The sequence below is a fragment of the Salmo salar genome, chromosome ssa10, assembly GCF_905237065.1.
Source record: "Salmo salar chromosome ssa10, Ssal_v3.1, whole genome shotgun sequence".
Lineage (NCBI taxonomy): Eukaryota > Metazoa > Chordata > Actinopteri > Salmoniformes > Salmonidae > Salmo > Salmo salar.
In genome coordinates, this window is record NC_059451.1 from 63,760,493 (window position 1) to 63,784,482 (window position 23,990).

The 23,990-nt window shown below is 39.0% G+C and overlaps 1 protein-coding gene across 2 annotated transcripts; it reads left to right on the forward strand.

The window, feature by feature from the left end:
• Nucleotides 1–536: 536 nt before the first annotated feature.
• th (tyrosine hydroxylase) lies at nt 537–23,312 on the forward strand. 2 transcript variants are annotated; one of them, XM_014123840.2, is made up of 13 exons: nt 539–773; nt 1,261–1,464; nt 4,598–4,772; nt 5,234–5,322; nt 5,682–5,749; nt 9,238–9,288; nt 11,295–11,440; nt 12,429–12,564; nt 17,282–17,351; nt 17,583–17,639; nt 17,892–17,987; nt 18,846–18,979; nt 20,997–23,312. In XM_014123840.2, exons 1-13 carry the CDS (start codon nt 687–689, stop codon nt 21,154–21,156), a joined length of 1,473 nt encoding a protein of 490 aa, XP_013979315.2. In that variant the 5' UTR covers nt 539–686; the 3' UTR covers nt 21,157–23,312. The 2 variants fall into 2 exon arrangements, with proteins under 2 accessions (XP_013979316.2, XP_013979315.2); XM_014123841.2 differs by lacking the exon at nt 18,846–18,979 and having other exon boundaries at nt 537–773.
• Nucleotides 23,313–23,990: the final 678 nt, after the last annotated feature.

The window sequence follows — 23,990 nt, forward strand, 5'->3', positions numbered from 1 at the left end:
ATAATTTGAGAATATTACTTTAAATAGAACCATGAAGAAACCTGTAGGAGACTTTATGGGAAGGTTATATGCAAAATAACCATTGGGCAAACATGCTCTCACCAAGCTCTAAGAAACATATGGTTCTCAGAACATTATGTGCTAGCTGGGTGCTATGGATTATATTTCTATGGCAGCAATGCAAGAAACTGTTCTATATTTGGTGCATGTGCTGCCCATGTTCATCAGTGTTCAGACAGGAGTTGTCATATAATGTTGTACACATTATTTCAATTTATCAGGAGGTGCTGCAGAACCTTCTACACCCCTACTTCCCGCAGCTATGATTGGAAATCAATATACATTTTCTTGCTACATTAGGATACCAAAACGAAACCACACGAAAATGGCTTTTAAAATTCCACTTGCTCTGTTACATAATAATTAAGGCAAATATGGGAGCATGTGTCGGATGCTGTGTTGTTTGATAAAGAGAACGGGATGTTTGACGTCAGGAAGGACAAACAAATCCTCCCCCCTCCCCAATAAATAAGACAGGCAAGTTCTTCCGCGTGGAGAAAAAAGACACCAGGCGCACCAAGCAAAGTCAACGCAGTGCAGGGAGCATCAATAAAAGACGCTCAGATACACAGACACTCACATTACACACGCTTACAAAGACACTATCTTACACACTCCAGAATCTGATGATGCCGATTTCAAGCAGCTCTTCTTCCTCAACGAAGAGTATGCGCAGGGCAGCGTCTGAGCTCGAGAGGTCTGATTCTGTTACGGTAAGGAGTAACGTTCTTATTACCATTCCATTTAGCCCTATCATACTCAACTTTTGAGTTGAAATGGTCACAACTATTGTTATAAGTGTCACTTGCTAATCTTTTTTAGACTTTTTTTTATGTTGCCTCAATGCGCGCAGAGAGCCTGGCTCATTGGAGAGGGCACTATTATGCAGGAGCGGTTGGGTAAATGGTAACTTTTTATAGGAAAATAACTTATTGTGGTTTAGCAGCTCGGCTTTTAAATCACTAAGAGTAAGCTATGCGTCAGGTTTACTTAGCCTGCATTGGTGTTCTTATGCGTTTTTGGAGATGTAAAATGCTTCCATCGAGGTAAGCAAGGCTCTCCAGTTTTCAATTACTATGGGCTGTGTCTTGTGCGCTGTCGGTGGTCGAGATAAATATGTTCGAGTTTAAATATGTTCACAGACATAACAGTAAAGCTTTTAAAGTTTTAAATGCAATATGTTGCTCTTTTTTGGCGCAGTCTCCAAGATTCTTTGGGAGACGACAAAGTTTGATCGAGGATGCGCGGAAAGAACGAGAGGCAGCGGCAGCCGCGGCAGAGGCGGCTGAAGCGACTGAACAGATCGTGTTTGAGGAAGAGGATGGAAAAGCGCTGCTCAATCTCTTCTTCACGCTGAGAAATTCCAAGACACCAGCACTGTCACGCTCTCTTAAGGTGTTCGAGGTAAGTACAAACGATGAGCTATGCCTTTTCTGTATTAAAGAGCCTAAATAGGATTTGGGATAATTCAAAAAAAGGATTTAAAGTGAAACGTTTAACTTTGAAAATAAACATCGAATTTAACCCAATAGTCTACCAAATAACACAAACCAAAACTTATTTTTGTTCAAATGGAGAGTGGAATACATATTTTGCACAACTTATATTTTGTATGAATATACGAGAAAATAGGAGATATTCAATAAGGCAATTAATTCGGAGTTGTAAAGTGTGAGAAAATGTTGTAGCCTAAGCCTATTAGTGCTTGCTCTCAGCTCTTCTTGTTGATTTTTCCAGGCGACAAGGCAACGTCACTGTGTCTAATATGTCATTATGGTTCAGGAGAAGCAACTAGGTAAATTCGAATGTTCTGGCAAATTATGCAGAGCAGATTGTTGGAGCCTTGAACAAAGGTGTTAAGGATTATGCCTAAATAGATTTCCTAAATGGGAACGATTCAATGACGATATTATTTTCGTGGTGTAGCCTATGCTATCAACAAAAACTTGTTTTAAAGTATAGTACATTTCTTATCAAGGGAAAATAAAATATCCCTGAACTGTCCAAATCTTAAAATGTGTAGGCTAATCTAATCATTCCAATCCCCACCTGGCAAAAACTAGTTAATTTCAACGTCAGTTCAACCCCCCCAAAAATCAGTGATGATATTGAATCAACGTGGAAAACTGATTTGATTTGCCAAAAGTCTTCAATGTCAAGGAATTTCGTCATTTTTTCACCCAACTTTTAACGTAAATCCAATGACAGGGTAACATTTTTCGTTGATTTCACGCTGAATTCACGTTAGTTGACAACTAAACCAAATGTAAAACAAAACTAGATGTTGAACTGATGTCAATGCCCAGTGGGTCATGATTGCGTTAAAGTATAATCTTGTTTTAATTCAATTGTAGTCTCGTCAAGTTATTTAAAATGACATAAATGATGTTGACATTTAAGATGAAATCTTTGTAGGAAATATAATCCTATATTACCAGGCTTGCGATTTTTGATGTTCCTGATAGGTCGCTATTTCATTGGGTGTGGATGTAGAGAACCTAGAGGAAGCTTTCTGGTATCACAGAACAGCATGAGATCAAGTGTTGCAAGCAAGTTTGTTAAAACACGTAAGAGCACGTAATCTCCCTTTCTGCCTTGATCAGACCGTCAGTGTCGTTGCGTTTTGGTGCACAAGAAGTACATTCATTTCCAATTGAACGCTGCACACATATCGACAAATGTTGGATTACATAATAAAAATGAAAAAAATTGAATAATAATCTGCAGTATTGATGCATCTACACTGTGGGTCTGATAGGTCTGATAGAGGCGTTAGTTGCCCTGCGTTTGTGAAGAAATCCTGCACTGACATGATAGCTCATTTCTGCAGTCGAATGACCAGAAGCCCCTCATGGGTGGAACTTTATTCATATTTTTCCTAATTAATAAACTTTTTTTAATTACGAAAATCCAGTGTTTCTATGTCAAACGGTTTTGTTATATTTCAGTCTTCTGTGATGTATATAAAGTGTAATATTGGGAGGCAAAATCAAAATGTCATACATTTCAACTCTATATCTGACATGGTACAGGTGTCTTCTTTCTTTTAGCCCATAACCATGTGTGTGAGGTGTATACTTTTGTTTCAAAGTTGATTTGTTTACAACTACCACAAAACACTCTGTGTGACCCTGATTTAGCCCACTGCAGTAAAAGGTTGTTCTGCCCATGCAGTTTACGGGAGAAATGTGTTCAGACCTCAGACCTTTGGCTAGACCTAGCACCCATCCCTCCCTTCCGCTCTCCTTCACTCCAACCCTTCTTATTCTATCATAAAGGTTTGTTCTCAATTGTAGGAACATCTCCTCACTTCCTTTCCTTCACTGCAAGAACAAACCAGATGAAAACCAGTCTAATGATGAGATTCCTGTAAAGGCTGTCTGAAGTAGTACACCAAGGTGCAGCGTGGAATTTGTTCATCTTTTATTTTAGATGAAAAAGGCACTTCACAAAGAAAAACAGACGACAGCCAAACAGTCCTGTCAGGTATCCTAACACACGAAACAGAAATCATCTACCCACAAAACCCAAAGGAAAAACATGCTGCCTAAGTATGACTCCCAATCAGCAACAATGATGTACAGCTGTTCCTGATTGGGAGCCATACCCGGCCAAAACAAAGCAATCCCCAACATAGAAATACAGACATAGAATGCCCACCCAAATCACACCCTGACCAAACCTAAATAGAGACATAAAAAGGCTCTCTCAGGTCAGGGCGTGACAATTCCACCATAAAATAATGTTCTCAAGTCTTTTCTAGGTAGTGCCGATGAAGGGGTGGAGACGAGGAAACATTTTTAGCAAATGAGAAAGAGCCTAAGAGAAGTATGTTGTGCCTGACAGACATTTCAAGTATTTTCTAGTGCAGATGCAGTGGTGGTGTGAACTTTAGTAAAAATACTTTAAAGTACGAGTTAGGTAGTTTTTTGGGGTGTATCTGTACTTTACTATTTATTTTTTACAACTTTTACTTCACTTACATACTTCATACATTTTCCCCTGACACCCAAAAGTACTTGTTACATTTTGAATGTTTAGCGGGACAGGAAAAGGGTCCAATTCACACACTTATCAAGACAAGATCCCTGGTCATCCCTACTTCCTCTGATCTGGCGGACTCACTAAACACATGTTTTTTTTTTAAATAAATGGTCGAGTGTGGGAGTGTGCCTCTGGCTATCAGTAAAAAATAAATAAATGAAAATGGTGCCATCTGGTTTGCTTGACATAAGGAATGAAAAATTATTTATAATTTTTCTGTTGATACTTAAGTATATTTTAGAAATTACATTTATTTTTAATACTTAAGTATATTTAAAACCAAAGTAGTTTTAGACTTTTACTTAAGTAGTATTTTCCTGGGTGAATTTTACTTGAGTAATTTTCTATTAATTAAGAAATCTTTACTTTTACTCAAGTATGACAGTTGGGTACTTTTTCTACCATTGTGCAGATGAAGGGGAGTAGACGAGGAAAGGAAAGATGTTTGAGCAATTGAGAAGAGCCTAAGAGATATATATGTTGTGCCTGATAGACATTTGAAGCTAAGATCCACCACCTGGAAACACGGCCGTGCAGGAAGCCCCGGGACAGCCTGGAGGGGCTGGAGTACTTTGTCCGCTGCGAGGTGCACCTGTCTGATGTCAGCACCCTCATCAGCTCCATCAAGAGGATAGCAGAGGACGTCAAAACCACCAAAGAAGTCAAATGTGAGAACCTTCAATATTTCTGCATAATGCACTTTACTAAAACTGTACTAGTCTCACGAGCACAGGTGAGAACACATAATGCTGTGGAACTCGAGGCTTAAACAAAAGCAGCTGTCAAGTGTAAGACCATCTAATATTGTATAGCCAATGTATGACCCAAATGTAACCTAGCTGAACCATCTTTACACTCACAAAATCTCAAAAAGTATAGTTGAATGATTCTGTTGACTCTCAAGACTTGACTGGCTGGTCACCTCCTTAGATATAGTCCACCTTTGCATTGTATTTAGTCATACTGTAGCTGCTATTGAGTTGACCAAAGCTATTAATCTACGATAGATGGCAGGCTTTGTCCAAACATTTGTGTGCATTACGTGTTTTGCGGCGACAAGAATTAAAGATATACATGAAAATGGGAGCATGTTTGTAAAAAATAAAATGTCTTTACGGTCTTTTTTCAGTTCACTGGTTCCCAAAGAAAATCTCAGAGCTGGACAGATGTCACCACCTTATCACAAAATTTGATCCAGATTTAGACCAAGAACACCCAGTGAGTGAATGAATGGAAACAATCACTCAGGCTGCTTATGTAGAGAGAGAGAGTGAGAGAGAGAGTGAGAGAGAGAGAGAGAGAGAGAGAGAGAGAGAGAGAGAGAGAGAGAGAATATCATTGTTACAATGCTATTACACCTTTATTACATTGTTATTACATTATTATTATTAAATGTGAAATAACGTTTTGGCCACAACTCACAAGTTTTGACAGTCGTTGAGCCTACATCAGATAATAATCTTATTACATTGCCTAAACGCTGCCATATTTCTAATGACAGTATAATTACACTAGATAAAATGTGAAACTATAGATATTGGGTCTCTACTCATGTTTTGTGTGACGGTTTTGTACAGGGATTCACAGATCCCGTCTATAGGCAGAGGAGGAAGATGATTGGAGACATTGCCTTCAGATATAAACAGTAAGCCAGAAATAATTATACCGTAACTCATTACAACATTTATTCATTTTAAACATAAGCCTTAAGAAATTAGATTTCTAATTTCACGAATATATATATATATATTGACCTGGGCAGAAAATACTGTAGTTGTATTTTGTAGTTTATTTGAAAATACAGTACAAACTGGAGGTAGTCGAATATAGTTTATATAATTTTAACAAAAAGGCAACTATTTTCTTTGATATTCAAATACAGGTCTCAGAAAAACAAATAGTATTTGGAATACCTCTCAGAAAAACAAATAATATTTTAAGGTACTTGAATATGCAGTGCATTCGAAAAGTATTCAGACCCCTTGACTTCTTCCATATTTTTTTAGGTTACATCCTTATTCTAAAATGTATTAATTGTTTTCCTTCAATCTACACACAATACCCCACAATGACAAAGGAAAAACAGGTTTTTAGAAATGTTTGCTAATTTATTAAAAATATAAATATCACATTTACATAAGTATTCAGACCCTTTAGTCAGTACTTTGTTGAAGCACCTTTGGCAGCGATTACAGCCTCGAGTCTTCTTGGGTATGATGTTACAAGCTTCGCACACCTGTATATGGGGAGTTTCTCCCATTCTTCTCTGCAGATCCTCTCAAGCTCTGTCAGGTTGGATGGGGAGCGTTGCTGCAGAGCTATTTTCAGGTCTCTCCAGAGATGTTTGATCGGGTTCAAGTCTGGGCTCTGGCTGGACCACTCAAGGACATTCAGAGACTTGTCTCGAAGCCACTCCTGCATTGTCTTTTTGGCTCTGTGCTTAGTGTCGTTGTCCTGTTGGAAGGTGAACCTTCGCCCCAGTCTGAGGTCCTCAGCTCTCTGGAGCAGGTTTTCATCAAGGATCTTTCTGTACTTTGCTCCGTTCATCTTTCCCTCGATCCTGACTAGTTTCCCAGTCCCTTCCGCTGAAAAACACCCCCACAGCATGATGCTGCCACCACCATGCTTCACCGTAGGGATGGTGCCAGGTTTCTTCCAGACGTGACGCTTGGCATTCAGGCCAAAGAGTTCAATCTTGGTTTCATCAGATCAGAGAAGCCTAACCCTGACTCGAACCCTTTCTCATGGTCTGAGAGTCTTTAGATGCCTTTTGGAAAACTCCAAGCGGGCTGTCATGTGCCTTTTACCGAGGAGTGGCTTCCATCTGGCTACTCTACCATAAAGGCCTGATTGGTGGAGAGCTGCAGAGATGGTTGTCCTTCTGGAACATTCTCTCATCTCCACAGAGGAACTCTGGAGCTCTGCCAGAGTGACCATCGGGTTCTTGTTCACCTCCCTGACAAAGGCCCATCTCCCCCGATTGCTCAGCTTGGCCGGGCGGTCAGCTCTAGGAAGAGTCTTGGTGGTTCCAAACTTATTCCATTTAAGAATGATGGAGGCCACTGTGTTCTTGGGGACCTTCAATGCTGCAGTAATTTTTTGGTACCCTTCCCAGATCTGTGCCTCGACACAATCCTATCTCGGAGCTCTACGGACAATTCCTTTGATCTAATGGCCTGGTTTTTGCTCTGACATGCACTGTCAACTGTGGGACCTTATGTAGGTAGGTATGTGCCTTTCCAAATCATGTCCAATCAATTGAATTTACCACAGGTGGCCTCCAATCATGTTGTAGAAACATCTCAACGATGATCAATGAAAACAGGATGCACCTGAGCTCAATTTCGAGTCTCATAGCAAAAGGTCTGAAAACGTATGTAAATAAGTTATTTCAATTTTTATTTTAAAAAAATTAGCAAACATTTTTTTAAACCTGTTTTTGCTTTGTCATTATGGGGTATTGTGTGTATAGTAACAGTGGAACCGAACCATTTTTTTGAGGGGTTCTGTTCAGAACGAAACGATTGGAAAATAATTTAGGTTCCAACCCCTCCATAAGATTGTGGAAATTGCTTTATAATTGCATAATAATGGAGTTATAACATGTGGAATAAGGAGCAGTTACTATTCCTGTAGAGTACTGTATTGCTCATTGCTATGCAATTAAAATGCAATTACCAAAGTGTTATGTAACATGTTAATAAAATGTTGCTCAAAGTTATTACAGTTTTATTACACAGGTGCCAGAACAGTTTGTTAAGTATTAATGAGAACGCTAACAGTAACAAAATATGCCTATTAATTGTCAAAAGGAAACAATACCAATACTAGGGTGGCAGGTAGCCTTGTGGTTAGAGGGTTGGACTAGTAACCGAAAGGTTGCAAGATCAAATTCCCGAGCTGACAAGGTCAAAATCTGTTGTTCTGGTTTTCCTTTCCTGTGGCGGTCCTCATGAGAGCCAGTTTCATCATAGCACTTGATGGTTTTTGCGACTGCACTTGAAGAAATGTTGGCACATAGGCATTGACTGTCCATGTCTTAAAGTAATGATGGATTGTCATTTTCTCTTTGCTTATTTGAGCTGTTCTTGCCATAATATGGACTTGGTATTTTACCAAAAAGGGCTATCTTTTGTATACCATTCATACCTTGTCACAACACAACTGACTGGCTACAACACATTACGAAGGAAAGAAATTCCACAAATGAACTTTTAACAAGGCACACCTGTTAATTGAAATGCATTCCAGGTGACTACCTCATGAAGCTGGTTGAGAGAATGCCAAGAGTGCAAAAAAAGCTCTGAAGACGGCCGTGAGACCGATACGTAAAAGCTTATTAAAGAGTAGTGACACTATCAAGAGCAGTGTGCGGGATTCTTCTTTTTTCTCATTTTATTCAACTGTTACCATGCACCTGCAAAAAAGATAGCTCAGATGTGCGAGTGCATTTTGAATTAAGAATTTCAAAGATACATTTTTATTTATTTTTTAACACTTTTTTGGTTACTACATGATTCCATATGTGTTATTTCATAGTTTTGATGTCTTCACTAAAAACCCTTGAATCAGTAGGTGTGTCCAAACTTTTGACTGGTACTGTATATATAAATGGTTAGACTTTATGGCAATGGACATTCAGGAGAATGGACATTTACAAAATGTTCAGATAGAAATGTATTGTGTATATCAAATATGACTGTCCTTTAGATTGGAATAGTTTATTAGATTTGGTGTGCTCTATTCATTATATTTCTATCTTAACATGCAGTTCCAGATACAGCACTGCCATAATTTTTTTAAAGTAATTACTTTCTGAGATTTTTCTTGAAATTGTTTTAAAAAGTAGTATTTTTTCGGATCTGTATTCAAGTAGTGGTCACCTCAAAAGTAAATGTTTATTTCCCCGGAAAAATAGTTACTTTCCGCAAAGAATAGTTAAAACTATAGTTATTCTAGGTCTGCCATGTAGTAATACAAATACAAAGAGTCATGAAACTTTCACAGTACATGGAGACGAATGACTACTTAAAATGTCATGTAAAAATCATAAAGAAAGTGGATACAAGGTTTATCTAGGAATATTAAGCTACAATGGTGTATATCTGCTAATTTCATTCTTCTCTTTGTCAGAGGGGAGCCTATCCCCAGAGTAGAATACACAGAGGAGGAGATCGGTACATGGTGAGTGGCACTAGCATGATATTCTTTGGTAAAATCAGTGATAAGTATTCAAACCTTAATCAGTGATAGACGTGTGGATATTAAACATTTAGGTACATACAAGTGTCTTACATCGGTTGAAAGCTTAAATGCTTGTTAATCTAACTGCACTGTTCGATTTACAGTAGCTATTACAGCGAAAGCATGCCATGCGATTGTTTGAGGACGGTGCCCCACATCAAAATATTTTTCCACCGGCACAGGTTTCATAAATTCACAAATAGCGATTAAATATTCACTTACTTTTTAAAATGTTCCTCTGATTTGTCATCCAAAGGGTCCCAGCTATAACATGTACTGTCGTTTTGTTAGTTTAAATCCTTCTTTATATCCCAAAAAGTCAGTTTAGTTGGCACCATTGATTTGAATAATCCACTCATTCAATGTGCAGAGAAAGGAATCTGAAAATCTACCGCTAAACTTTGTTTCATCAAGTCAAAATACATTTCTATTTACTCCTCAGATACTCTAAAATGTAATCAAACTATAATATTTCTTACGGAAAGAAGTATGTTTAATAGGAAACCAATTTTAGAAGGTGCGTCTTGTCTTCATCGTGCGCCCAAACACGAATTTACAAGACAGTGTCCCTGTACTAAAACTGATATTTCTTATTTGTTTTGCAAGTTACAGGCCTGAAACCTTAAACACAGACTACTGACACCCTGTGGAAGCCATAGGAATTGCATCCTGGGAGCTAGAATTCAGTATGCCCCTATACTTTCCATTGTAAGAGCATGGGCTCTCAAAAAAAGACAATTCTGGTTGGTTTTTCTTTGGATTTTCTCCTACCATATCTATTGTGTTATAGTCTCCTACATTATTTTAACATTTCTATAAACTTTAAAGTGTTTTCTTTCCAATGGTACCAATTATATGCATATCCTGGCTTCAGGACCTGAGCAACAGGCAGTTTATTTTGGGCACGTTAGTCAGGTGGAAATTGAGAAAAAAGGGGTCTAGTCCTAATTAAGATAGTGTTAGAGCATTGAACTGAAGCTTAGGCAGTAGCTTTTGGAACTACAATGACTCTTCACATCTCAATACTTATCGTGCAAGGGTTGTTTATTGTATGCTTTCTGTTACGCTTCAGCCCTCTGTTTACATGTCCATTTGCACAAAGACGTGTTTATTTCATACTATTTATGATTTTGTGATTTTGACTCAGAGTGGTAAAGGTTATTTAATGGTTATTTTCCTGATTTGCCACAGGATGGAGGGTGCTATCAAGCAATCTAGAGTAAAAGCTTTTGATCGTTTATGTGCAAATGTCACAGATTAAAGTCAATTGCCCAGATATCATGTCAGTCTAAAATGTCAGTTCATTGTTTGACTCACTCCACCAAACGGAAATATTGGGTTTGAACAATATAAAAACATTTTCAAAAAAGCGTTCAGGTCCCTTGACCGAACTTCTCCGAAGTGACTGTCAACCATCTGGTACACGACTTGTTCTGCATCCCTAATTACAACCTATTCTCATATGGTGCACTACTTTTGACCAGAGTCCTATGGGCCCAGTTCAAAATCAGTGCACTATATAGGGAAAAGGGTGCCATTTGGGACGTAGACTTGCTCATGGATAACCCGATTATAAGAGAGTAAACAGTTTTGTTTTGGAGAGATTTATAGTTGACCTAGAGGACAATATGCTGCCATAACTCAATCAAAGAGAGGCCACACATTCAGCTCACCATTCTAGAAATGGGTTATACAGAAGTCTTCTCTTTTTTAATGGATATATTTGGACTTCTATAACAGTTGTCTTGAAAAGTCCTAGAAATCAATCCTTTTCCCATAACGACTCACAGTTGTGTTTTAAGATTTCTACATTTTCATCTGCAATTTTATCTACAACATTATATTTGTTTCCATCGTGTGTTCATCTTCTGGTGTGTGTGTATCCATGTGTGTGTGCGTACGTGCATGCATGTCTGTGTGTTCTCCCACGTGTGTGTGTTAAATAGGAGAGAGGTGTACTCCACCCTGAGGGACCTGTACACCACCCATGCCTGCAGTGAGCACCTGGACGCCTTCCGCCTGCTGGAGAGACATTGTGGATACAGCCCTGAAAACATCCCCCAGTTGGAGGACGTGTCACGCTTCCTCAGAGGTACTCATACATGCCGCCTATAGCAGCCATTGTCATGGAGCATCTCACAAGACGCGTGCGTCTCTCTGCAATTTCATTGGCAACTCCAGCAATAATCTGAATGAATGTGCTGTGAAAAATATTTTCCTCAATGCGCCGCTTAGTTCATAGAATCATGGTTACGTTAGTAACACTTGCTTTTATCGTCTGGGACAAACGGAACAGTAACAGCGGTTTCTAGTGCTTTTAGCGCATCTTGAAAACAAACTATTCCTACACATTTGGCTCTAGTTTTTGACCCCATTCCTGAAAGCTAAGATTCTCAGGAATGTGTTTGTGTCTTCTGTTTCTATCTATCACACAAGCTGTGCAGGTCTCAGTAGCAGAGACAGAGGAGAATCTGTACAGAATGACTGTGGGAAATGCATTGATTCTTCACAAACGATCATACACAAAGATTGCTTGATAATCATCATCAACTTTTTATTTTTGAGATAATGGCAATAAGGCCAGATTCAAAAGATTCATACAATGATTTTTACACATTTGTTTCTAATACTGCAACTTGAATGAAAGCTTGATGGTCCATGTTAATAGTATCTTAAATATCATGTATGAATTCATTTGATATCTTGTATGAATCAAATTCAATTCATGACCCCCCCCCAATAAAGTAGCTCCCTCCGAAATATTAGTGTCTACCACTGGCCTATAGCATGTTCAATACAGCCCACTCCTGATTGAACATTAGATACATGTACATGCAAAGAAGCAGATATTCAACCTGCGTATGGGTCGAAAATGGTAAAGGTTAGGGTTAAGGTTGGGTTTAGAGACAAAGGTTACGTACCGCAGTCATACATTTTCTGTCGGCTGAATATACACTACCTAAGTTCCACCTCTTGGTAGATGCGTAGTCATTAGTACCAATTGTCATTGTCACTGTCTCCCTGCTTTTTCTATTTTTTCTTTCTCTGTCTCGCTCTCACTCACTCACTCGCACACACAGAGCGTACAGGGTTCCAGCTGCGTCCCGTGGCAGGTCTCCTCTCTGCCAGAGACTTTTTAGCCAGTCTGGCCTTCCGCGTGTTCCAGTGTACCCAGTATATACGCCATGCCTCTTCTCCCATGCACTCCCCTGAACCGTGAGTACTATTGTTTCACCATGGCCATATTCAGTATGCAAACATTGTAGAAAGTTGCAGATAGAGATGTCATGAATAGAGCTGATGTGATTCCTAATTCTACATGCTATATTTCTATCTTAACATTGCACAACATCCTAGTTCTCCATACCCGGGTTAAAAGATAGCTGATCTGCATTTTTCTACATTGTATTGGATACAGTGCAACCTTTGGTAGGTAGTCTGCTGTCAGGCTTCGGCTGTGGTACAGCAAAGCCAAATCATCCTGTGCTCATTGTTCTCACAGGGGAAGTGAAATGACAGGCTATAATGACTTTGCTCAAGATCATGTATGCCGCAAATGACATGCAACTAACTATAATGTAACAAATTCCACATCAGCCAATTAAAAACGTTGACGTGCTGTAGTTGTACCTGATCGACCAGTTTTTCATGAAAGCGTTCCTAACAGAAGTTCTGCTAATCAAAGTTACTAAATCCCATGTGTTTAAATAGCTCACAGTGTAGTGAGCCAAGCTCCTGATCATTTTCGCAGTTTGCGGCAAGGGTTTGAATCCCAAATTAGATTATTCTCATTTTTTTTATGTACAATTACATTTGTGTCATTGTGTTGCAAAGGGAAGTGCAACACCTTGATAATGAATAATAATAATACATTTAATGAGGCATCTTTCTTCAGCCCTGTAGACACACTGTTAATAATCATGTTTATTACATATATTGCACAGACGTGTACATTTAACTGTACAATTTTTCCATACATTATTAAAATGATCTACAAACATCACATATGCATTATTTGACTCGAGGACCAGCAGGAGATTCGAGTCGCGTAGGGGACTTGAACCCACACAACGTTTTGGAGCATACCCCCTTGCAATTCTCCTTTGACCTCTCATCAACGAGCTGTTTTTGCCCAAAGGACTGCCACTGACTGAATGTTTTCTGTTTGTCGCACCATTGTCAGTAAACCCTAGACACTGTCGTGCGTGAAAAGCCCAGGTGGCCGGCCGTTTCTGAGATACTGGAACCGGAGTGCCTGGCACTGACGATCATACCACACTCAATGTTGCTTAGGTCACTCGTTTTGCCCATTCTAACGTTCAATCGAACAGTCTCTGAATACCTCGATGCCTGTCTGTCACGTCCTGGCCAGTATATAAAGTTAATTGTTTTGTAGTTTGGTCAGGGCGTGGCAGAGGGTATTTGTTTTATGTGGTTCGGGGTGGTGTGTTTGTGTAAAGGGTGTTTGATTTAGTATTTCCGGGTTTTGGTTTATGTTTAGTTAATTCTATGGTTAGTCTAGTGTGTGTGTTTCTATGTTTGGTTGATTGGGGTTGGGACTCTCAGTTGAAGGCAGGTGTTGTCTATCTGCCTTTGATTGAGAGTCCCATATATTAGGGTGTGTTTGTATGTGTTATTTGTGGGTGATTGTTCTGTGTTGAGCCTATGCTAGCCAGACTGTTTGTAGTTGTTCGTTCGTTCTTTTTGTTTTGTGATTTTGTACGTTCATTTTTTGAAGTTAATAAATTCTCAAGATGAGCATACACGTACCTGCTGCGTATTGGTCCTCCTTCACCGACAACAACCGTGACACTGTCTCTCCTGCTTTATATAGCAAGCCACGGCCACGTGACTCTCTGTAAGAGCAAACCATTTTCGTGAATGGGGTGCTTTACCTAATAATTTGTGCATCTCAATTTTTTGGGGGGGTTTCTTTAAATAAGCTTTGCTGTACAATTAAAGGTCAAATACAAACAGTCAGCAATAATCTAATGAATTCAGGGCTTGTGAAATTAGTCCTAGGCTAAATATAAGCCTTCCACAACCATAAGACCCAATAATAATGTCATTATTTCATCAAAATAATTGAGCCTGCTTTTTTGCAATACTGCCCTACTAGGCAAAAAGGCAGTAACTGTTCATAGCGTGGAACTGAGAACAATTGCTTTTATTTACCTTGGTTTCATAGTAACCTTATGCAGTTACTGCTAACATGACCGCCTTTTTCTCCAAAACACAATACAATAGAGGCAGGATACTTGTCCAAATGATTAAGCATGTATTTAATGTAGCAAAAAGTTAGAGCATAACCTGTAAACCCATGTTATCCTTAGGCAGAAACTCAGACGTGTCAAACTACATGAACCTGCGAGCGCAGTTAGAATAACTCTGTGGCTTATCCACCCCAACCTTCCCCCAACGACCCCATCGAAAACGGTGTGTCTCTGTGTGACCCAGAGGCCACAATATGTCAAAAGCATGTTGAAATCACAAATTGTCAGGCTTCATCCTGGGCCTACTTTTTGCACAGTCGCTGCGGTCAGACCAAGCGAGCTACGGTCAAGTGGTCTCACCTCGTTGAACTCGGCACATCCCAGAGACTACGGTGATGCCATTTGCCAACCCTTTCAGTGTTGATTTCAGCCTGTCCATTTGGTGATGGTTCATCACTGTTTAAACTTATTGGAAATGGACAATAAGTCAGCCATCAAGTCAGCCATCCATCAGTCAATAAGATATCATACTGACACCAAACTGAGACATACTAACACCAAACCCCCTTTTTCCAACTCGTTTAGAAGCCAACTATCACATATTTCAGAGCCGGCCCAAAATTCACAGCGCCTTCTGTTAAAACCATAAAAAAAATTTAAACACATAGTTACGTTCTAGCTGTGGTTCCAGTTCTGACATTATGTGTAGGCCTAGCTGAGGCGACCCCGAATCCCGAGTTTTGGCTCGATAGGTCATTCGGAGCCCGAGCAGCGACCTTAATTAGTGCTGAAAATGCACTTTTTTCGGGCGTTGCTACGGGGTCCCTGAAAGACCTTTCGGACAGAAACTTGTAGGGTCCGTTTCTATGGGCCGAGGCGGTTTCAATGCACCTAGTATTGTGATTCTGGGACTTTTCTAAACGTTGTCATTTTCGCGACGTTAAAAATTTATTGTAGATATTGCAAATGGACTAGGCTGTTTCTCAGCCGGGGAACCTTCTAAAGCCACATAACTCACCGTGCACTACCGACTTAAGCTCTAGAACAGGTTTATAACGTTTCAGAGCTCTAGGTCTGACGGTTCTTTGATGGTTCGAACGCCGGTAACTATTGCAGGCTCTGTGTGTCTGTAAGCCCCACACTGTGTCACTCCATGTTGGCTGTGTGTGTGTGTGAGTACAGAAAATCACAGAAATCACGTAGAGCTTCGAAACCCGCCTTAACGGATTCGCCTTAACACACCTCAACTGGATCTATAACTTAAAAAAACAAAAAAACATTTGTTTTAGTATCATGAAATGGACATTGTACGATTTCTCGTAAACTACAATAGATAAATGGCTGTTCTATTTTTCCTTACAGTGTGGGTTTATGTACTTTGACGTGAAGTGGTCAAATTAGCTCTGTATTACCATTTTCGACCTTTATTCCCACAAAATGTGCATTAACTCAAAGAGCGTTGTGGCCTCGCCGCCAACTTGTTTCAGGGCTTTATTTTTTTACTTCCCGGAGACCAGGCCTTGGGGTGCGACCTGAGGTCGTCTGCCTATTTTAATAGCACCCGTGGACGTCTAGTAAGGGACCATCCATTTGCCCTATGAAAATCCTCATCAATCGTAAGGGAGCTGCCACATGCGTCCCTTATGTAGGGTTAGAGTTAGGTAGGGCAGAAAACTGATCTGACTTTCAAGTCTGTCTATGACAATACCATTTTGTAAAAACAATACCAAAACCATTTATAATGCAAATTCACTAATAATGACTAACTTCTTGTAGGCATTATAGAAAGTTAACCCAGGTCTCATCAACAATCTCTCAAGCACAAGCCCACGTGCTAGTGAGCAGCCAACTAATCTTTATATTTCAAGTTTATCCAACTTAGATCTATTTGCTAGCTAACAAGGTAGAACAGTTGAATTGGTATGAACACACCCTTCTGTCCGTCTCCAACTGTTTGAACACAGCATGACAGCCTGTCCACTTTGTTCATGTTGAAATCGAGTGGCCTACCTTATTTCTCAGAATGAGAATGTGTTGCCAATTCCTTATATAATTGTGTTTTATGCTTATTGCACATTTATAAAACACAGACTAGACAGCTAGTATAACAGTCTTTGGATAAAATCCTGCTAGTGGTATGTAGTACTGAGCATACATTTTCCAGAATCAATGTTCATTGATAATGCTGTTTTAGGAGTGTCTGCTCTGCGTGCAATTTGAGGACTTGAGACATAGAAAGGGGATTGTTAGAAAACTAGTCCTCTATTACAGTAAAATAATATCTCAATGTGTTAATATGGACACCGAAACACATTATGAATAATTCGGTTAGACCTTCTGTTGGACCAAACCTCAAATGTGAACAGCGAGTTGAAACCTCTTGTCAGTTGGGGGTTTCTGCAATTCTACAAAGTTTGACATGACTTATTTTGCATCTCTTGCAGGGTATTTTGAAAGATTTCAAATAGTATTTCAACTCAGGTCTGCAGTCCAAACAGCTCTCTGTCCTGTATAATTTATTTATCTTCATTTCTCTGTTTCCATACCTCTCTCTTCCTTATCTGCACCTCCTTAGATAGAGACAGCATCATGCACTTTCTGTATGATAATTGTAGGAAATATGTACTGGGCATCTTACTCTCACTCTCTGTCTCCATCTCCTGTGTGACTGTGTGCATTTAGCATTTAATCATCTCATTATTTTTGTGATGTTGCCATAGGGACTGTGTGCACGAACTCCTGGGCCACGTCCCCATTCTGGCTGACCGGGTGTTCGCCCAGTTTTCTCAGGTGACAAATTCTGTGGCTTTATTGGCTTTATTGATTCTGATTTATTGATTCTGAAGATGGACATTTTTAACCCAATAACATTTATAAAAGGAGCAGTTCTAAAATGAAAGAGAGTTGGGCCTCTGGTCTGCACCCGTCTGCACCCATCAGCCTCTTGTCTGCTTTGTATACCATGAACCAAAGATGATACTCTGTCATGCTTTACTAACAGAGATCACATGTGTCTTGTAGAACATCGGTCTTGCTTCACTGGGGGCTTCAGAAGAAGATATTGAGAAACTGTCAACGGTAAGTTTTGTTGTTGCAACATGGCTTGGATTATTCCTGATTCCTTATTTGCTTCCTACCACACATGCAAAACATATGAAGTGTAAAGCTGTGGAAACATAACTCATTTAGAAAGCATGTCTCCTGTGTGTGTGTGTGTGTGTGTGTGTGTGTGTGTGTGTGTGTGTGTGTGTGTGTGTGTGTGTGTGTGTGTGTGTGTGTGTGTGTGTGTGTGTGTGTGTGTGTGTGTGTGTGTGTGTGTGTGTGTCTCAGCTCTACTGGTTCACGGTGGAGTTTGGTCTGTGTAAACAGGGTGGCATTGTGAAAGCCTACGGGGCAGGACTCCTCTCCTCATATGGCGAGCTAGTGGTGAGTACATGGTTTTAGACATGGAGTATTCTCTTTCTCTCTCCATTCTAAAATCATACCATATCTTAAAACCTCTACGGGATCGGTGACCCCCCCCCACGGGACGGTTGAGCTAATGTGCGCTAATGTGATTAGCATGACATTGTAAGGAACAAGAAAATTTCCCAGGACATAGACATATCTGATATGGGCAGAAAGCTTAAATTCTTGTTAATCTAACTGCACTGTCCAATTTACAGTAGCTATTACAGTGAAAGAACACCATGCTATTGTTTGAGGAGAGTGCACAGTTATGAACTTGAAAATGTGTCAATAAATCAATTAGGCACATTTGGGCAGACTTGATACTACATTTTGATCAGAAATGCAATGGTTCATTGGATCAGTCTAAAACTTTGCACATACACTGCTGCCAACGGGTGGCCTAAATCTAAATTGTACCTAAACTGGAATAATACATTGTGGCCTTTCTTTGCTTTTCAAAGATGATGAAAAAAACGCACACATCTTTTACCAGATCTAATGTGTTATATTCTCCTACATTAATTTCACATTTCCACAAACTTCAAAGCGTTTCCTTTCAAATGGTATCAAGAATATGCATATCCTTGCTTCAGGTCCTGAGCAGTTAGCAGTTAGATTTGGGTATGTCATTTTAGGCACAAAAAAAAAGGTCAGATCCTTAAGAGGTTCATCTTAGATATAAGCCACCGTATAGACAACATAATAGGACAGAATAAACCTCCCCTAACCTAATTTTCAATTAAATGTTGAATTACAGTAATATCCAGACGTCCAGACATTAACCACCCGTCCCCGTCCCCTCCCTATCTCTCACTCTCCCCCTGTCTTGCCCAGCATGCTCTGTCAGATGAGCCAGAGAGGAGGGAGTTTGACCCAGAGGCTGCTGCCATTCAGCCCTACCAAGACCAGAATTACCAGTCTGTATACTTTGTCTCTGAGAGCTTCACAGATGCCAAAGAGAAACTCAGGTAACGGACCAGACACACATAGGCCGTGTCAGAATACCCATACTTGTAGGCTAAATAGTAGGCTTTTTTGGTATGCAAAAGTATACATTTAGAAAACGTAGTATACCAGGATGTCATAATCATACTCGCTTTTCATGAAGTAGAATTCACTGCACACTATTGAGGAAGAGAATCGTCCATTCAAAGCTGAATGAAAAATTAACAAGCGCGATTGCGCATTAGATGATGCCTTCTCAGTATGGATGAGTGGAATGTTGATATTTGTTGTTTGCTGAATACATTTTTATTAAACAGTACATCCCAAATAATATGTAGTACTATAAGTACACCAGTGGAGGCTGGTGGGAGGAGCTATAGGAGGACAGGCTCATTGTAATGGCTGGAATTAAATGAATGGAATGGAGTCAAACATGTGTTTTCCATATGTTTGATGTGTTTGATACCTTCCATTAATTCCATTCCAGCCATTACAATGAGCTGCCCTACTATAGCTCCTCCCACCAGCCTCCACTGAAGTACAGAGCATGTCGTTTTAGTAAGTAGTAGGTAAAACAGATTTCAGACACGGCCATTGACACACGAATGCATACACACACAAGTGCACACGTATAAGCCGTATAATCCAGTCTCACACTAGTTTTATTATTTTACCAACTTACATCAGTTTTTGCTTTTAAACCTGATCTACCTGCTAGCTTCTAGAAGGTCAGCATCCCGGAGTCGCCTCTTCACTGTTGATGTTGAGACTGGTGTTTTGCAGGTACTATTTAATGAAGCTGCCAGTTGAGGACTTGTGAGGCATCTGTTTCTCAAACTAGACACTCTAATGTACTTGTCCTCTTGCGCAGGGGTGCACCAGGGCCTCCCACTCCTCTTTCTATTCTGGTTAGAGCCAGTTTGTGCTGTTCTGTGAAGGGAGTAGTACACAGTGTTGTACAAGATCTTCAGTTTATTGGCAATTTCTCGCATGGAATAGCCTTCATTTCTCAGAACAAGAATATACTGATGAGTTTCAGAAGAAAGGTCTTTGTTTCCAGCCATTTTGTGCCTGTAATTGAACCTACAAATGCTGATGCTCCAGATACTCAACTAGTCTTTAATCAGCAGAACAGTTTTCAGCTGATCTAACTTAATTGCAAAAGGGTTTTCTAATGATCAATTAGCCTTTTAAAACGATAAACTTGGATTAGCTAACACAACGTGTCATTGGAACACAGGAGTGATGGTTGCTGATAATGGGCCTCTGTACGCCAATGTAGATATTCCATAAAAAATCTGTCATTTACAACATTAACAATGTCTACACTGTATTTAGATCAATTTGATGTTAATTTAATGGACACATTTTTTACTTTTCTTTTAAAAACAAGGACATTTCTAAGTGACCCCAAACTTTTGAACGGTAGTGTATATTTTTTGCTTCTCTTATTTGCCATGTATTTGTGTGTTAGTCAGTGGGTTTCTATGGTCTAATAGTAGTAAGGCCAGATGTAATATTTTATAAAAAATATTTTTACATATATATATTTTTTTATACCTTCAAGGGTCCTAAAATTCTAAATCAGCTTAATGGTCCATGTTATTACTAACTTACAACAATTCCATATGTTTGGTTGGTCGATATCGCCCTCTAGAGGCTTAGACTGTAGATGGTTAATATGTAGTTGCAGTGCAATGCAAATCAGTTTTCTGTGATTCAATGCATATTGAATTAATGTTTCTTGTAGTTGGCCTCTACTGAAGAAAAGTTGAACCCTTTATATCCATATTGCCTGATACAATAAGAATGAGAATGTTGTCACTGAACTTTAGGCAGGCCAGACAGACAGACAGACAGACAGACAGACAGACAGACAGACAGACAGACAGACAGACAGACAGACAGACAGACAGACAGACAGACAGACAGACAGACAGACAGACAGACAGACAGACAGACAGACAGACAGACATTGACCAATCAGTAGATATTAGACTTTCTATACATTTTATATTTGCCTTGTGTTTTTCCTGACAGATCGTATGTGGCTGGAATTAAGAGGCCGTTTTCTGTGCGGTTTGATCCCTACACCTACAGCATAGAGGTCCTGGACAATCCCCTGAAGATCCGAGGAGGCCTGGAGTCTGTTAAGGACGAGCTGAAGATGCTCACAGATGCCCTCAACGTGCTCGCATGATGTACAACAACACCGCTACTGCTGCTGGTCCCACTCTGTGCCAATTTGATGTGTGACATGACCATTGTTCTCTTGTGCTTTATGAGTTGCTTTATGTGTTTGCTAAGTGGCGACCTTGAAACCTCTCACTGGACTTGTTTGGTTTATTTGATCTGGTGATGTCTCTAAGATATGTTGTGCAGGTGGGTGGGCATTATCCATTGGTACCCATGTTTACTAAAGTCAGGATTCAATCTGATCGCGCTTTGTAGACGATGAGGCTTTTAAAGGTAATTTTCCTCCATTGGTGGAGACTGCATTCATCTCAAATGTTGTACACCCTCCCCTCCGTATTTATTTGGACAGTGAAGCTAAAACTTTTAATTTGGCTCTATACTTGAGCATTTTGGATTTGAGATCAAATGTTTTATGAGGCAACAGCACAGAATGTCACCTTTTATTTGAGGGTATGTTCATTCATATTTGTTTTACCGTTTAGAAATGAAAGCACTATATGTATCTAGTCGGCCCATTTGAAGGTGTCATAAGTATGTGGACAAATTCACTTATAGTGTATTAAAATAGTCAAACATTTAGTATTTGGTCCCATTTTCCTAACATGCAATGTTCCTAGCATGTGACTCCACAAACTTGTTGGATGCATTTGCAGTTTGTTTTGGTTGTGTTTCGGATTACGTTGTGCCCAAAAGGAACTGAATGGTGAATAATATATTGTGTCATTTTGGAGTCACTTTTATTGTAAATAACAATATATTATTTTTCTGAACAATTCTAAATTAATGTAGATGCTACCATGATTGCTGATAATCATGAATGAATCCTGAATAATGATGAGGGAGAACGTTACAGAGGCATAAATATCATATCCCGCTACCAAAAAACTCCCGTTATTGGTCATGTTGAGAAGTTAGCATGTTTTGGGGGTATGGTCTTTGTGCCTCTAACTTTCTCACTCATCATTATTCAGTAGTCATTCACGATTATCCATAATGGTAGCATCCACATTATTGTTGTGTTCATAAACATATTCTATTCTTATTTACAATAAAAGTGATTCCAAAATGAACAATTCGGCTGCGTTTGACGAATCTGATCAGGTCTGAAAAAGATCCGATGAGAGAAAATCTGATTTTCATTTGGTCAAAAGACCAATTAGTGGAAAAAAGATCAGCGCTGGGCTACCTGTTTTAAACACAACCTACATTATTCACCATGCAGTTCCTTTTGGGCACAGCATAATCCAAAACACAACCAAAACAAACTGCAAATGTATCCAACAACTTTAAAGAGTCACAAGTTTGATGTACAGTGTAGGCATTGCGTGCTAGGACTATGGGAACAATTACTAAGCTTTTGACTACTATAATAGACTACAAGTAAATTTGTCCAAATACTTGATACCTTCAAATGTTGGGACTTGATACATAAAGTGCTTGAAAAAACCCTCAAATAAAATGTTACATTCTGTACTGTTCCATCAAATGAAACAATTGATCTCAAATCCAAAATGCTGGATTATAGAGACAAATTAATAGTTTAAGCTTCACTGTCCAAATAAATACAGAGGGGTGAGTATGTCACTTCAATCTGAAATTATTTTTAAATGGCGCATTGTCGACAAAATGCGAAAATTTGTGCACAAGGAATAGGGCTAAAATGCAGGGTTAATGTAGGATTAAGGCAAGGTTGTGGTTTGCTACTCACATGTGTTATGCTTTCAAACAAGTCTCAATGCAAAGTTTCACCTCACTTTAATAGTTTGGATTGAATTCAACAAAATATGTAAAACGCTAGGATAATTACAAAATCTAAGCAGTAAAATTATGAATGTAATAAAAGTAGGGAAACTGGACATGGTATAATGATAAAAATGAAAGATGTTTATGTAAATTACTGTAATATTGAACCAGGGAAAATATTTAAATCATTAAAAACAAATCACCCTGTTTGGAATAAAAAATATATTATTGTGTGTATAACAATTTTCTGTGAATTGTAAGCATTGTGCTTGTTGCGATGTAATAGCAGAATAAAAATAAAGGACTGTATCTGATGTTATATAAATATATTTATGCTTGTCCACTGAGGAAGTTGTGATAGCACATTCTCTGTAAAAATATCAATATAAAAAAAGAAATAATCAGACATTAGCATTACCTCTTGGTGTCCATTCCTGACTCAATAATCTCAAAGAAAAAGTGATTCCTCAAAACAAAAACACACATACAGTACATTTTCTAGTATATTGACTATCGCTTAGACTATTCCTCTCAAATTTAATCTGGCTATTACGATGGCATTTTATTAAATAAATAAACATCATATACACCAACAAAACACAGGAAAAGAACAAGATGCGGACAGTATTATTGGTTGTTTGACTGCGAGCATTTGATCAAATGAATGCAATATCATAACTTGTTTTCTCTGAAACATTTGGTGAGTCGCAGCTCATTTATGTGTGCTGCCGATGCAGATTAAGGGAGATCGGGGCTGTATGTAATAATTTTTACTCACTTGTATTTCTCATTACCAGTAGGATATCTTATAAGACTTTTCAACCAGAAATAGTCAGGCTATTGATTTTGATTGAACAATATTGTTATAAAAAGCATGAGCTGGCACACCCAGAGAAAGTGATTTAGTGTAGAGCTGCTGACTAACGGTGAATAAACTATTAAAACAGAGTATATAACAATATTCTTAACAGAATTCAACAGTTTCAACTTTGTAAGTATACTATTTTATATAATTACCCCCAATTGAGCATAAAGGCAAAATTTGATATTCATTTCCATATGATTTGTCCTATAGCAACTCAGAAATAGGTTTGA

Coding starts and splice junctions, on each gene's coding strand:
- th (XM_014123840.2), top strand. CDS start 687: ATGATGCCGATTTCAAGCAGCTCTTCTTCCTCAACGAAGAGTATGCGC. Junction 9,289..11,294: donor GAGGAGGAGATCGGTACATG/GTGAGTGGCACT, acceptor TGTGTTAAATAG/GAGAGAGGTGTACTCCACCC. Junction 11,441..12,428: donor CGTGTCACGCTTCCTCAGAG/GTACTCATACAT, acceptor TCGCACACACAG/AGCGTACAGGGTTCCAGCTG.